General features: G+C 35.4%; 1 protein-coding gene across 1 annotated transcript; it reads left to right on the forward strand.

The window, feature by feature from the left end:
- Nucleotides 1–373: 373 nt before the first annotated feature.
- On the forward strand, nt 374–3,927 carry LOC112282960 (uncharacterized). Its single transcript, XM_024521206.3, has 3 exons — nt 374–849; nt 2,321–2,424; nt 3,371–3,927. Exons 1-3 carry the CDS (start codon nt 795–797, stop codon nt 3,659–3,661), a joined length of 450 nt encoding a protein of 149 aa, XP_024376974.1. The 5' UTR covers nt 374–794; the 3' UTR covers nt 3,662–3,927.
- The last annotated feature ends 9,733 nt before the right edge of the window (nt 3,928–13,660 follow it).

Below are 13,660 nucleotides of genomic sequence, written 5' to 3' on the forward strand. Positions count from 1 at the left end.
AAATAAAAACACTCGAAAAACGCCTAAAAAAATAACAGGGGAGGCAAACGAGAACTGACTTTTTCGCGGTGAAGAGCGTGAAGAGCGTTGCTAAAATTACTCGCGAGGATGGAAGGAAATTTCTGGTGGAGGTAGGGCTATTGCTAGCTCATGAGACAGAACAGAGGGAGAGAGAGAAGAGCGAGAGATCGAGAGAGGAAGTGAGGTCGTGGTGGTGTTTTGCCGGGCGCCGTTTCCCGGTCTGATGGTATGCCTGCTGCAGCACGCAGAGCAATTTTTCAAACGTCCCTTCCATCCTTGGGCCACCATGGATGCCATCGCCCGCTCTAGATAAGAAGCCCCAACCATCATTCTCCACCCAGCAGATTGGATCCTACCCGCCCTCGGCGGACCCTACTCTCTCTCTCCTCTCTCATTCCCTGTCGCTCTCGTTGGCCTTCATCTTAAACTCTGTGTATTTTATTTCAGAAGGGCAGTTTGAGGGGGGGACGTTGGGAGAATTTGTGGCGGGGGCGGGAGGATTGGGTGCCTCCGAGGAATAGAAGAGGAGTGTGGGAATTTGGAGTGTGAAGATGGGTGTGAGAGTTTGTGAAGGGTGGTTGTTGGCGATGATGGTATGATTGTAGATGGTAGTGGAGATTGGTTTTGGCGTCTGCGGTGGCAGCGGGATTGTGGGTTGGTGTTGGAGAGGGCGTGGTGGTTAGTAGAAGAGAGCCAGGAGCTCGCATTGCAATCAGTACAATATCTGGTTCCATCCATGAGTTGCTGCTCCTTTGACGATTTGTTGGGGAGCCATGGATCCCGTCCTCAATGGCGCTGCTTCGTCTCCCTCTGAAGACGACGAATGGGGTAAGGCTTTCATTTAACTGCTATGACTGTTATTGTGAATCTTCTCCTGCGTTGTTTCTTCACCCTTGAAGAATTGCTCATTTATCTTGCAAGTTTTCGTTTTGTTACTTATCTACATTGGGATATCGCTTCCTCTTGTGGCTGTGGTGAAGTTTTATTCATGATCAATATGTGTTTGTAGATGTCATGCACCGCAGTGTGGATAGAATCAATACTTTGCAAGGGAGGCTTGTTTTTAAATTTATATGCGTTGATGTCCTGGGTGTCTGATTGTGGCTTTACCTGCCGATCAAGAAACAATATCTTACTCTGCCGGGGATCAACCAAACTTTCTTTTGACGCATGTCGTAAATATTTGATGATCAGAATTTTCTCTTTACTGCATGGCTTTGCATAGTTGAGTATTGTTACTCCCGTATTGACCACCTTCTGCCCTAAGAATGTGATCTGTACCAAGTTACCGTTTGAGGCATTGTTTCAGTTAGTCGCATTGTACCACTATATCTCTATTGCTGCTTAGCAAGCACTCATGTGAAAATCAGCATCCAAACAAAGGTTGAGTATGTAGACAGGGTTTGTACACGAAATATTTCCCAGAAAAACTTTCAATTACAGATAGCCCGTTGATGTTGCCTTCTGATTGATAGGGCATGCAAGAGTTTTGTCCGTCCTTTCTTGAGATGAATTTTGGAGGCTGTTATAGTCCATTGCAAAGCCAGGTCCTTTGGTTTACGTGTGGTTATGCTTCAGAGTCTTTGCCACTATCGTGGATATTTTTCACGTCCATCGACTTCTCTAAAGTTATCCTGGTCTAGATATCTCACATTATTGACGTGTCTTCTATCTTCCGATGTTGTCTGAAGACAGAATTTGACATAAAGAGTGAATAAAAAGGTCGACTAAATTTTCACCCATTCCTTAACCCTCATTATGTGCTTATGGTGTTGCCTTGGCAGTTTTCATTGTTATTCTGAACATCCTAGATGTAGTGGACATGAAAATTGATGTTAGCACTTGGAGTCGTGTGTGTCGGTTACACTCCACCTGCATGGTGAGGACTTCTGGATGATATTAGTGCTCATGTCTTTATGACTAGTTTACTGCACGTGCGTTATTGACTCGCAGGCGTTGTACAATCGATTGGGTTTAAGAGTGAGAATGTTCGGACCACCTGAATGGACTGAGTCAGATATGTGGGTTAAACCCTTCGCAGTTGTTCCTTGAATACTTTACACTACATTGAATAATGAAAAACAGTGACCCGGCTGCGGAAAACCTGCTTATTGGTCGATTCCTCAGAGGCCATCGCTCGCTGGAGTTTCATTACCATAGAAAAAACAACGAATTTTATTATATCCTCCCGGTTTTTGCAAAGCAGTGAGCAGGCAATGGTAGTTGGATTGCATGTGAGATGATCACAAAACGTGCCTGTTTTGACGATAATGTGTGGATACTGCCTCGGTGCGTGCAGATGCTGACGGATTTGAGATACCAAGCTTAGATGCAGGGCGGCCAGTAGCGGCCAGTCGAAAAGAACGCACACAATCTGATGAAACTTACAGACCTTATCAGAGAGTAAGAACCTGGCATTTCTGCCGAGAACATACGACCTTTCAATGTGGTCTGTTAGAGTGCGTGAAGTATCCAAACCCTTGCTTTCTTGAACTTAACCAGTTTGAGGAGACGAGTTTCGAGCATATAAACTGTTTAAGAAACAGATTACATCAAGTTTGACGAGGTTGTTGATACCGAGTTTGACTCGTTATGACTTTAAACTAAATGTTTTCGCTCTGAATTCACACATCTTACGTTATAAGTCCAGTTTTAGCTTGAGCCCGGCCAATGTGAGACTGTTTTGATGGTTGTAAAGCTGAATTGATCCAGTGGACATTCTAGCCTGGACGTTCAATCCCGAGGCATACGGGTTATGACCCTTGTGTCGGATCCCACAGGTTAAGCACGAGCCAGTAATGGGCTGTCAGAAGCCTTTTGTTTCATGAAAGTATCGAACAGTATGCCTCTGTGATCCAGAACCCAGAATCCAGAATTCGTCCATGCTTCTAGAAAAACGGTGTGCCTGTGTTGTGTTTGTTCTCGATTGTTCAGGTGTAACACGAATCTGTATGACCATACTGATTGCTAAAACTAAGTTTGAAAGGTATCTGATATGAAGATTTGGGTGTGGTGGGACTTGGTCTCAGATTGGAGATGTAGTGCGTCATGTTAATCAGTCAAACTTGCACATTTCTTTTTTTTTTCATAGTTTAAGAGCATTGTCGCTGCTATTCCCTACTAACAAAATATATATCGAGGTTTGGTTTTGGAGGTTCTTGTTTTTTGGAGAGGTTTCTTTGACAACACATGTTTTCACACTACGAGCCAATTATAACAAATCAATTGGTTTGTAGTGTCTTCATTCTTCGTCTTTGGCATTAAAGAGTGTCGCTGAAGTAAAGCTGTTGCTTCAGTGAATCACTTTTGATGTATTTCCAAAATTACTCATATGCTGTTTCTGTGGCAGTCTGCGGCAGGCACTGAACACATCTACTTGGGACCCCACGGTGCCCCTCCACAGTATGGTCGTGGTGGTCAGGACAGTTCAGGACCGAATCGAAAGCAACGCTTGAAACAGAAACTCAAGGATGCCGAAAGAAAATCGTCAACTCCTTCGCGTGAGAACAAAGTGGAAGTTCTTCAAGACTTGATGGGCAGTAAGCCGGGGGCTGGATCCAATGCCCGGGGTACAGAGTCCGAGTGGCTTGACCCTTACTGCCACGAATCTCAATTTGAACGCCTAGTAAATCGCGCGTAATCCTGTTTCAAATCGGAATATTGCCATACAACTATTTAGCTAGGTTGAACGTGTAGTACCATGCGAGGAGTAAACAGTGTGGAGTGTATCTAGTAGGAACATCCAGGGAGGGGAACAGCAAGCACCCACGAAATGTGGTGTGATTTGGAGAGACAATTTTGTTTGGGCCGCAGTTCATACACATCACTTAACCTGCTGCTCGATGTGTTTGGAGTCTCACAGTTTTGGCTGTAATAGCAATGAGCAGAAACTTTTTTTTCCCCCTTTATGTTGAAAATCCTAGAAAGAGTAACTCCATGGTTCCATGATTTCGGTTGAATATCGTGTAGCCCATTTCCCATTACATCAGTTCTGTTGCCACGAACCCCTGCAAACGGATACTACTGCTTACTTACCCTCAGAACTCTGTGCAAACTGCCAGTGCCAATACCTCACCAGTATTCTATGCATTTAATACACTTGTTCAGATTAAACTTTTCACTTCTGTCACCTCCTTACTAGAAAAGAGAGCTAGATCTGACACCTACAAACTTGTGGGAACCGCAGTTGATACCAGCCGAGATGATGCGAGATCTGATTGACAGATAAATTGTATAAGCAATTGGGTTATCTGCATTAACTGCCAAAAACTGTTATCGTGAGTTGAGTTATTGACGCCGTGAGTCAAGGTTTTTCGGTCCAGCTGGAAAGGCGATTTCTAGGGACAGCTGGGTGTTGTCAGAAAGAGCTCCTTACGAAGAAAACAGTTATGGATCATGCGAGAGTGATGGCGGCTTTGCTTTTTGTGTATTAATGCATGTTCCCTACATGGCTATTGTGTGAGTAGTCCACAGGAGGCACAAAAGAATTGGCACAGAAGTGAAGCATTTAATATTGATGGTATTTATCGAACAAAGCATTTAATACTTTCAGCATTTATAGAAGGAATGTATGAGTGCGTGAGTGTGTACACAAATCTGTAATTACAGAAGCTTAATGTTGTCAACATCAGAGATTTGACATCATAATATGTATTGAAATAAATTCCTAGAATGCAATGATATTAATAAACAAGAATTTTCTTTCGATTTTAGTTATTTAAAACAGATCGAGTTTGCTGCGTTAGCGGAAATGGATAGGGTGTTTCCCCAAAAACACAAACATGATTATATTAGTATTATTGTTTAACCCTTCTTCTGGCTTCATTATGAATATCAATGGTTGAATTTTATTTTTAAATCTCTGATTTACCAGAAGAATTTAGAGTTTTTCAAATACAACTTAAACATCACTTTTATTCATTTGAAATGTGCTTCTTAGACTGTATTGTAATATCTATACACCATTTCATTGAATTTGTTTTCAATGTAATATTTATCGAAAAACAAAAAATCTAAATGACTACATATACAATTAATTTTGACTCTAATTTGTTTGATTGTGTATTTGATATCATGCATGATTGTAGCAATTACACCTTGCAAATACTATTTCTGCACTGTTGTGTTTAATTGCTACATTTTTCTACACAAACAACAAATGGATGAACATTCATAGCTTGGGGGTTACATCAAACTTAATTTTCTGTCCGTATAAATTCACTTGAAAATGCACATACATGTATATATATATATCTATATATATATATAATATATATATATCTATATATATATATATTATATATATATATATATATCTATATATATATTATATATATATTATATATTATATATATGAGCTAAATTTGAACATTGAGGTCTTAATATGCTAGTCTTTGGATTGACAAAGTCAAATTGTGGGAGGAAAAAGTCAAAGATTTTTTTTTCTTTCCAATTGGATTTTGTGAACTGATTTCTCTGATCACACTATTTTGTATTGTTTTTTTTTATTCTATTTTTTTTGCTCCCCACATTGTCTGCTATGGTGATGCAGGTAAATCTAATCTTGCTTGTGGGCTTAGTTGGCTTTGCATGCCAACCCATGCTTTCTTAAATGTCTCCTTAACATGACTCATTTTTTTAAAGCAAACAAAGATACTGATGATCAAATGTGTGAATTGTTTTCAATTTTAAGTTTCAAAATTTCTTACAAAACAAAAGTCTAGTCAGACTTTGTTTTTAGTGCCTTGCTCCTCCCATATACTATTAGATAGATACAGATACAGATATATATATATATATATATATATATACGTTGCAAGCAAAAACTTCTAAATTACAATGAAATCAAATTAAATATAACTAATATTCATAAAAACGTCTATCTGTTTTCAAAGATATGAATTAGGTCAAAATCAAATAATTTACTTGATATGTTCATTAGTTGTATTGAATTACTTATGGATGTGTTATGAATTAGAGTGCATGCTGCTTTAGAATGTGAATTTCATTGAAAGGGCATTCAAAGGCTCATCCATGGGACTCGCTTTTCATTACTATACAAAACTTCCTCGAACAAAGAGTTACGAGTAAATATATTAAAGTGCTTTTGAGTTATCTGGTTGACTTTTTTATTCTCTTGATATTTTCATTTTAAAATAATAGGTTTGAACATGATTTAACCACTTTAAAAATCAACACATATATATATATATATATATATGTCTGACAAAATGATTTTTTTTTGTCAGATTCTTGTTTTTCATTTTTAAAAGTTAAAGTTCTACATTATTGTACACAATAAATAAATAAGCAACTCATGCATAACAAAGAAGAATTTAGTTATTTCCTTTAATATTATACAGACAATAAGTTAAAACATTCATATTAATTACCTCCATAGTGAACTTATTTGATTGACACACTGTAAATAGAATTTGACATATATATATATATATATATATAATTTATTCGCAAAGTTTCCCACTTCGTTATCTTATTAGAATAAAGCACTTTCAAAATAAATTCGATATTCTATTATTACCATTGTTAGTATTTTAAGAATGACACAATTCCCTTTAAAAAGTAAGACCCAAATTTTAACAACTCATATTCAAGCATAACAAGTTAAGTCTAACCAGTTATTTTATTTCATTTTGCCACAACACATAATAAGAAACACTACAAACATATATATATATATATATATATATATATTGAATAAAAAAGTGTGTTTGATGGGATCTTAAAACCTTGTTAAGTGGAAGCTTACACAGTGTACAAAATGCTAACAAAAAAAACCAACAAAAACGAATCCAAATAATAACATTGAAAACATTATCTATATAAATATAAATATAAATATATTTGTTTTTACTAATCATTTATTATATATTATATATTTATTATTATTTTGTTTATGAAAACATTTATGTCCCAATAACCAGTTTGGAACCCAACCCACTCATAGTAAAATTACATACACACACATCAGTGGATTGAAGTCCATAAATAACCCTAATTAACTAGCCCCTCTCTTATTAGAAAAACTAATAAACTTACTATAGTAACATCAATAGTCACTACCTTCCTTTCTAAATAAAGACGATTTGGAGAGAGAGAAAGAGAGAGAAACTAATCCTAATTTCCAAGAAGCTACACGAGTTGGGTTGCTTGCGTGGCAGACAAAACCGGGGCTCGAGAGTTTGGAAGGTCGGTGACTAGGTCGGAAGGTAGGTTCTAAAGTAGGTAGGTGGGTTGGTAGCTGGTTTGAATTGACGAACCGCCGCCGTCGCAAGGGGCAAGGGGGACAGATGTCAGCGAAAGGGTGCTCTGGAGGGGGACAAACCTAACAACTTTCCTGTCCCAAGTTCATCCAACTGAATGGATGAATGAAGTTACAAGGGCTGCTTGGGTTCTGTTGCTGGCGCTTCATAAATTTGTTAGTGTAGGCGAAGTTTTAGACTGTTTTCGTGTCTTTTTTCTTTTTCTTTTTCTTTTTTTTTTTCTATGTTGGAATTCTGCTGATTTTATTTTAATTATGTGATTTGATTATTTTTTATTTTAAGGTAGTTTAAGAGGTGGAAAAAACATGTGAAGAAGAAGAATAAGTGTTGGGCATGCATTGAGAATATTTATATATATATATATATATATATATACAAACACTCATTTTGGATCCAAGGTTGCCATGGATGGGGATTGCCATTAAACACACACTTTTGTAACATTAAAAACGAGTTTACAGAGTGCCAACAATTTGTGGGTTTGTCATCAAATGTTACCTTTGCATTAAAAGTATTGGTTTTAATGAAATTATTATTGTACTTATTATCCTCTCTCTCTCTCTTGAAGACGTTCTATTCCAAATCTCTGTTTAGAATAATAGAAAATAATAATAATAAAAAAAATAAAAGAAAGAAAAAAGGGATTAACTTGATTCTTTCCTAGTATTATACCGTGCTTTGAATGTGATGGGAAGATGTACACTATTATAGTTTGATCATGCATATGATTTTTACTTTTTTACACTAAGTGGTACAAAATTGATATTCAACAAAGGTTGTGAATGTACATCTTCTGCTTGAAGAATAAATTATGTGAACTTATTTCATACAATGTGAATGTTATATCTATAATTTCTTTTGGTGATGGAATTTACTTGAATGTTGTGATCATGTTGAGAAGTGTGTTGAATATGTTAAATAAGTTTGAAAAGTAGCTACTTAAGTCAAAATGAAGTGAAAAATATTCTGAGATAGATTAATAAATGAATGCATTATATAATGAATACATTTGTATTATTTTTATTTTTTAAAACTTATTAAAATATTTGGGTTGCAAAAACATTGATGTTGAAAATTTCAAAATGTTAGATTATCAAACCTCTTCTTTTTCTTACAAAAGTATAATATAAGTAAATTGCAACATTTTTTTATATGATTATACATTTAACAAAAAATTATTCAAAAATAAATAAAAGTACCATATATCTTTCTAAATATTTACATATTAATTTATATAAATTATCAAACATTAAATATTAATTCCATTATATGCTATTTCATAAAATTGTCCAACATTTGAAATCTAAGATGATTTCAATATATGTTTGGAATCAAAGCATCCAATACTAGGAAGATTCTTTACACTTAGAAGAGAAGATGTAAGGCTAAAACTTTTGTTTGTTTTAAATTGAGAAGCCTTGTATAATTGGTTTTGTATTTAAGAAAATTAGCAAAAAGGCTCTACAAGGAAAAAAGCAAGGTATTTGTTTTTTTGCAGTCTATAAATAGAAAAATCATAACATTTGTGGTAGGTCCACCTCAAGAGCTGATTTTTCAAAAAGTTGGGAAGTTATGTTAGAATGTTTTATAATTAAACATTAGGTCATAAAAAATATATTTTTTTTATGCTTTTCATGACCATTAGAATCAAGACATAACCTAACATATTTATACTCATAATAATAAAAATATTTTGATTTATTTTATAACTTTGTCACACTTTTTGATATCTCTACATGTCAAAGCTTCTAAAAAAGAGTTTTTTGTCACCAAGATAGAAATCTTTGTAAGATTATTGTACTACGGTTTTGTAAGTAGACTTTAAGATGTAAAAATCTTCTAAAATTTTATATAATGTATTATTCAAAGATGTTATATATATATATATATATTGACACACATGTAACATTATAATTCGAAGAATTTAAACGCATAATATATAAATTGACAGATTCAAAATTATAATTGAATTAATAATATCATTGTATTTAAATAGTAAGGAGGAAAATTGACCTAATTAGATTTATCATCTTAAAAATAAAACAAATGTTTTTAAAACTTTATTTAAAAGTTGGAAATTGACCTAGAAAAAAATGAACTTTCTAAGCATGGATGCTTAACATTTATCTCGGTGTTCTTCAGGTGATTTGCATTTCAGTGGATATTTATAAAACCAAGACCTAAAAACAATTTTCAAGGGTTTTAGAGGATGCTGACAACTTGGTCAATCCCTAGATTAACAGTGAGTTGATTTATGTCACATCTTCTATTAGAGTACAAGTATATACACATTGATTGATTGAGAGGATGCTTCAAACCACCAAGTTATTATGACAAGTTTTATTTATAAAATCATCAGTTATCAGAAGATTAATTTATCAATTTGGAGAAGGTATTACATTACATAGTGTAGAACACATTATAGCTGATTGTTTATATCCCTAGAAATATTTATTGTTCCACAAAGAATACACACACACACACACACACATATATATATATATATATATGGTGTATAAAGAATCATAATATTTTATTCCATACACAAGTTTTTAGACTAATGTTTCCACAGACTCTCCTCAAAAGACGATAATAAAAATTAAAAGAATAACCAAACAAACGAATTCTTTTATGGGATTCCATGTCCTCTTGTCCAATCCAAAACATTAGCACTGCAATAATAGCTACAGAAACACCCAGTTCTTAAAAAAAGAATAGTAAAGAAAGAGCATAGAATCAAATAAAGGGAAGTAATAAAACCTCATCAAGCAATAGGCAAACCTCTACCAAGTTCAAATGATTATCACCCTAAATAATGATTATTTGTTTATTTGAACAGTGTTACCCACCTCTCCAAAATTTGTGTGACGCAATAGAATTTGGAACCCAGCATCAAGTCTAAACATGCCATTAATAAATAAATATATAAAATTCCCTTTCTCCTATTTCAATATTGACTAAAAAAGACCATTAATGCAAAAAAACATTCTATTGGGGAACGCCAGAGGCACGCATCTTAGACAACGGGGCGCATTACGTTCTCGAAATCCAACACCCGCCAAGGAATTCCCGAAATGAGCTTACATGGCGACGGAATGAGTCTAGCTGGCAAGAACACGTGGGAGAGCCTCCTGCCAACATCACCCTCATTAGCATCGGCGGGCAGACGAGCTCAAGACGTCCGAGATTCAGCAGCCCGGAAAAACGAAAAAGTAAAAGCCTTAGTGGCGGTGAACGGCACCGTTTCGCAGGAATAGTATAACGCTTGAATGGGTTTCGCTATTCGGGGGTTGCGGGGGAGCGCGCTTTTGAGGACCTTTTCGTCCCGTGAGGAGGGGAAAAGTCTGACGCGCCGCATCGATCGGGCTCTATTCAGAGCATCCCTAGAAGCCTAGAAGCGGCTCTTCTAATTATATCTGCATTATTCTCTTCCCGTTTCGACCTTCTCGTTCGCTACCATCCAGCCCCATTGCCTGCTTCTGTTGTCGTGACGTCCCCCGCTTTCTCCATTCTGGATATGCTCGCTGCTCTCTCTCTCTCTCTCTCTCTCTCTCTGCCCACTCTTCCTCTTTCCAGAAATTTCAACCCAATTTACTACTATAAATTGCACCCGCTCATTTACTGGTGGGGGCGTTGTTTCGATGTTTTACGAAATGTGAAGGCAATTTTTGCCGACAGCTACTCCGCTCACGGCGAAGCCCACTTCGCTGGTGCTAAACCCCTCGTCCGGAAACACTTTTCAGAGCACATTTTTGTAGTTCCAGAATGGAATTCAAGGACAAGGGTCGATGGACACGTAAGTTCATAGATGAACGATGGTGTTGTGCTGGCACGGATCCTGAATTGAATGCAGTTTAGGGCACTAATCGTGGCTCTCGTTGTGATTCACCCTGCCATGAATCGGTACCTCATCGTGAAGGCAGTTGCACGACGAGTCCTTAATCACTCAATCGCCTCTGAGCCTGACCCTGTGAATCGACCACAAAAACTGAGGCGTGCATCGATGAGAGCCTCCCTCCCCAGCACCCCCACCGCTTCTTCCTTCTCAGCACCCAATCTCCCGATGCAACTTTTTAAGCCACGACATGGACATCCACGTATCAATTCTGAAGGAAATTGTTCATTCGTTGACAGGAACTGTTGTGATGCCCAGTAGTCGAAAGGGAAACAGCTTCAAACCTTCAACGGTAGTCTGATTCAACAGGCAACGTCAGATTCGTTATGTGAAAGCTCTGCGACCACAGGGCAGGCGCTGTTTGTTTTATTCATTTATTGTTAATTATTATTCTTCTGTCTCTTCAGTTCGAGAATCTTATGGCTGAGTCGAAATCCTTCCTCTGTCTTTCTCTCGCTTGTGGGCAGTTCAGGAATGCTACCGTGCAGATCCGCAAACACGGCTTTAAGGAAAAAAGCACATTCCTACGCCTGCAGGTCAAATTTTGAAGAGAAAAGATGCCTCTGATGGTGGTTTGGTTGTGGCATTGTAGCACATTCCTACGCCGGCATCTTTTCTCTTCAAAATTTCATGGGAGGATCCGAATCTCCGCCTTGGAATCGGGTGCGAAACGCCGCTTCCCTTGCGGACCAGGTTTTCGGGCTCGCTCTCTCTCTCGCTCTCGATCTGCTCGAATTAGTCCTGCCATTCATCGCCAAAAGCTCGCTACCTCCATGGAACGCTCGGATCCCCGCAACCTTAATTCTGCGTGCCTTGCAGCACGCACAGTTTGAAGTGCCCAAATTAGGGTTATCTAAAGCTCCTTGTTTATGTTTCATAAAGCATGCTGTTTCCAGTATTCTTCTGCTTGAATCCATGAAAAAATCACATGAGATCCATGCTGCATCAAATAAAACACTAGTATAATTAGACAACAAAATCCAAGACAAAAGGAAACTACCCATATTAGATGATTTGTTGAACGAAGGGATTTAATTTTAATTTTATTTTTACTTTCTTATTCGAATGGATGCCAGCATTGTAATCATTACTAATATTTTAGAAATAGAAAAAATTTATTCATGTTGTTTATTTGGCTCTACACTTAATGTTTGTGATGATATTTTAAATGATTGTTTTGCAATGATTATTTAATTCTTAAAAAACTACAATCAAAAAATATTTTAAACAATCTAATTTGCAACTATAGTTTACTTTTTGAAAATTAAATAATCATTGATTATTTATTGTAAAATAATTGTAAAATCGTACAGCTATTTTTTATTTTAAATGAATTTTTATAATGCACACACATTATATAAATTTTAAAATAAAGTTGAGTTTTCTTTATAAACAGGTAGATAAATAGAGACCCAGACAGATATTTATTCATATATATCAACACACACACACACACACACACATATATATATATATATATATATATATCACTAAGCTACTCCATGGGTTGAGGGATTACATATGGTTCAAGTCTAATTGAATGAGAAATCTCATCACTTCACATAGACTTGGCATACATGAGAAGGCAAAATAGTAATAATAATAATAATAATAGTAATAACAATAATATATTTCCAAAGATGTTCACAATGTTAACTTTGTTTCCAATATGGATTTGTATATGTAAGCCACATTTTCACATTAGAAACATCATTATAGAATATTATACATTCTATTGTATTTCATGGTTATACAATCTTGCATTGATATATATATATATATATATACATATCTATTTCTTTTCAAAAGACATTTGTATAAGGGCTATATAATTCATAATTTTTATTTGAATTCTGTGCTTGGCAATGTAATCTTCTACTAGTATATGTATTTATGTATATTATGAAGATTCTACATTAAAAAAACATAGAAATAAATGTAAAAAATATACAAATGAGTTTTGACTTAATCAAATTATATGTATATTGTGTTTTTTATAAAATAAAAATTTAAATCACATTAAAAAAATTATATATGAAATAATATAGTTTAAATAAAAACAAATCAAAGATCACAAGACTTATTTATTTAAAGTAAAAATTCTCAAGGAATGAACATAACCATTATAATGAATTTGTGTTGTTTCTCATGTTCTTCTTTTTATATCATAATACATTAAAAAGTACACATATACAAAATCAACATTTTAATGATTTTATTAATATGCACAAATACTATTTTTTATTTTTTTATTTTTTTTATTTTAAATATTACCTTCCTTACAATTTTTATAAACATATTTGTAGTTTTTTTTTTAATTTGAATACATTATCAAACAAAGTTAAATAAACTTGTGTTTTTTTGACATGAATTCAATGTTTCAGATTGTTTATCATGCCCTGTAATGCTTCTTTTATGGTCATTAGCTCCAAGCTCCACGTGTGTTGGCTTCAATCAATTA

The sequence above is a fragment of the Physcomitrium patens genome, chromosome 5 (genome assembly GCF_059467195.1).
Source record: "Physcomitrium patens ecotype Gransden chromosome 5, ASM5946719v1, whole genome shotgun sequence".
NCBI classification, from domain to species: domain Eukaryota; kingdom Viridiplantae; phylum Streptophyta; class Bryopsida; order Funariales; family Funariaceae; genus Physcomitrium; species Physcomitrium patens.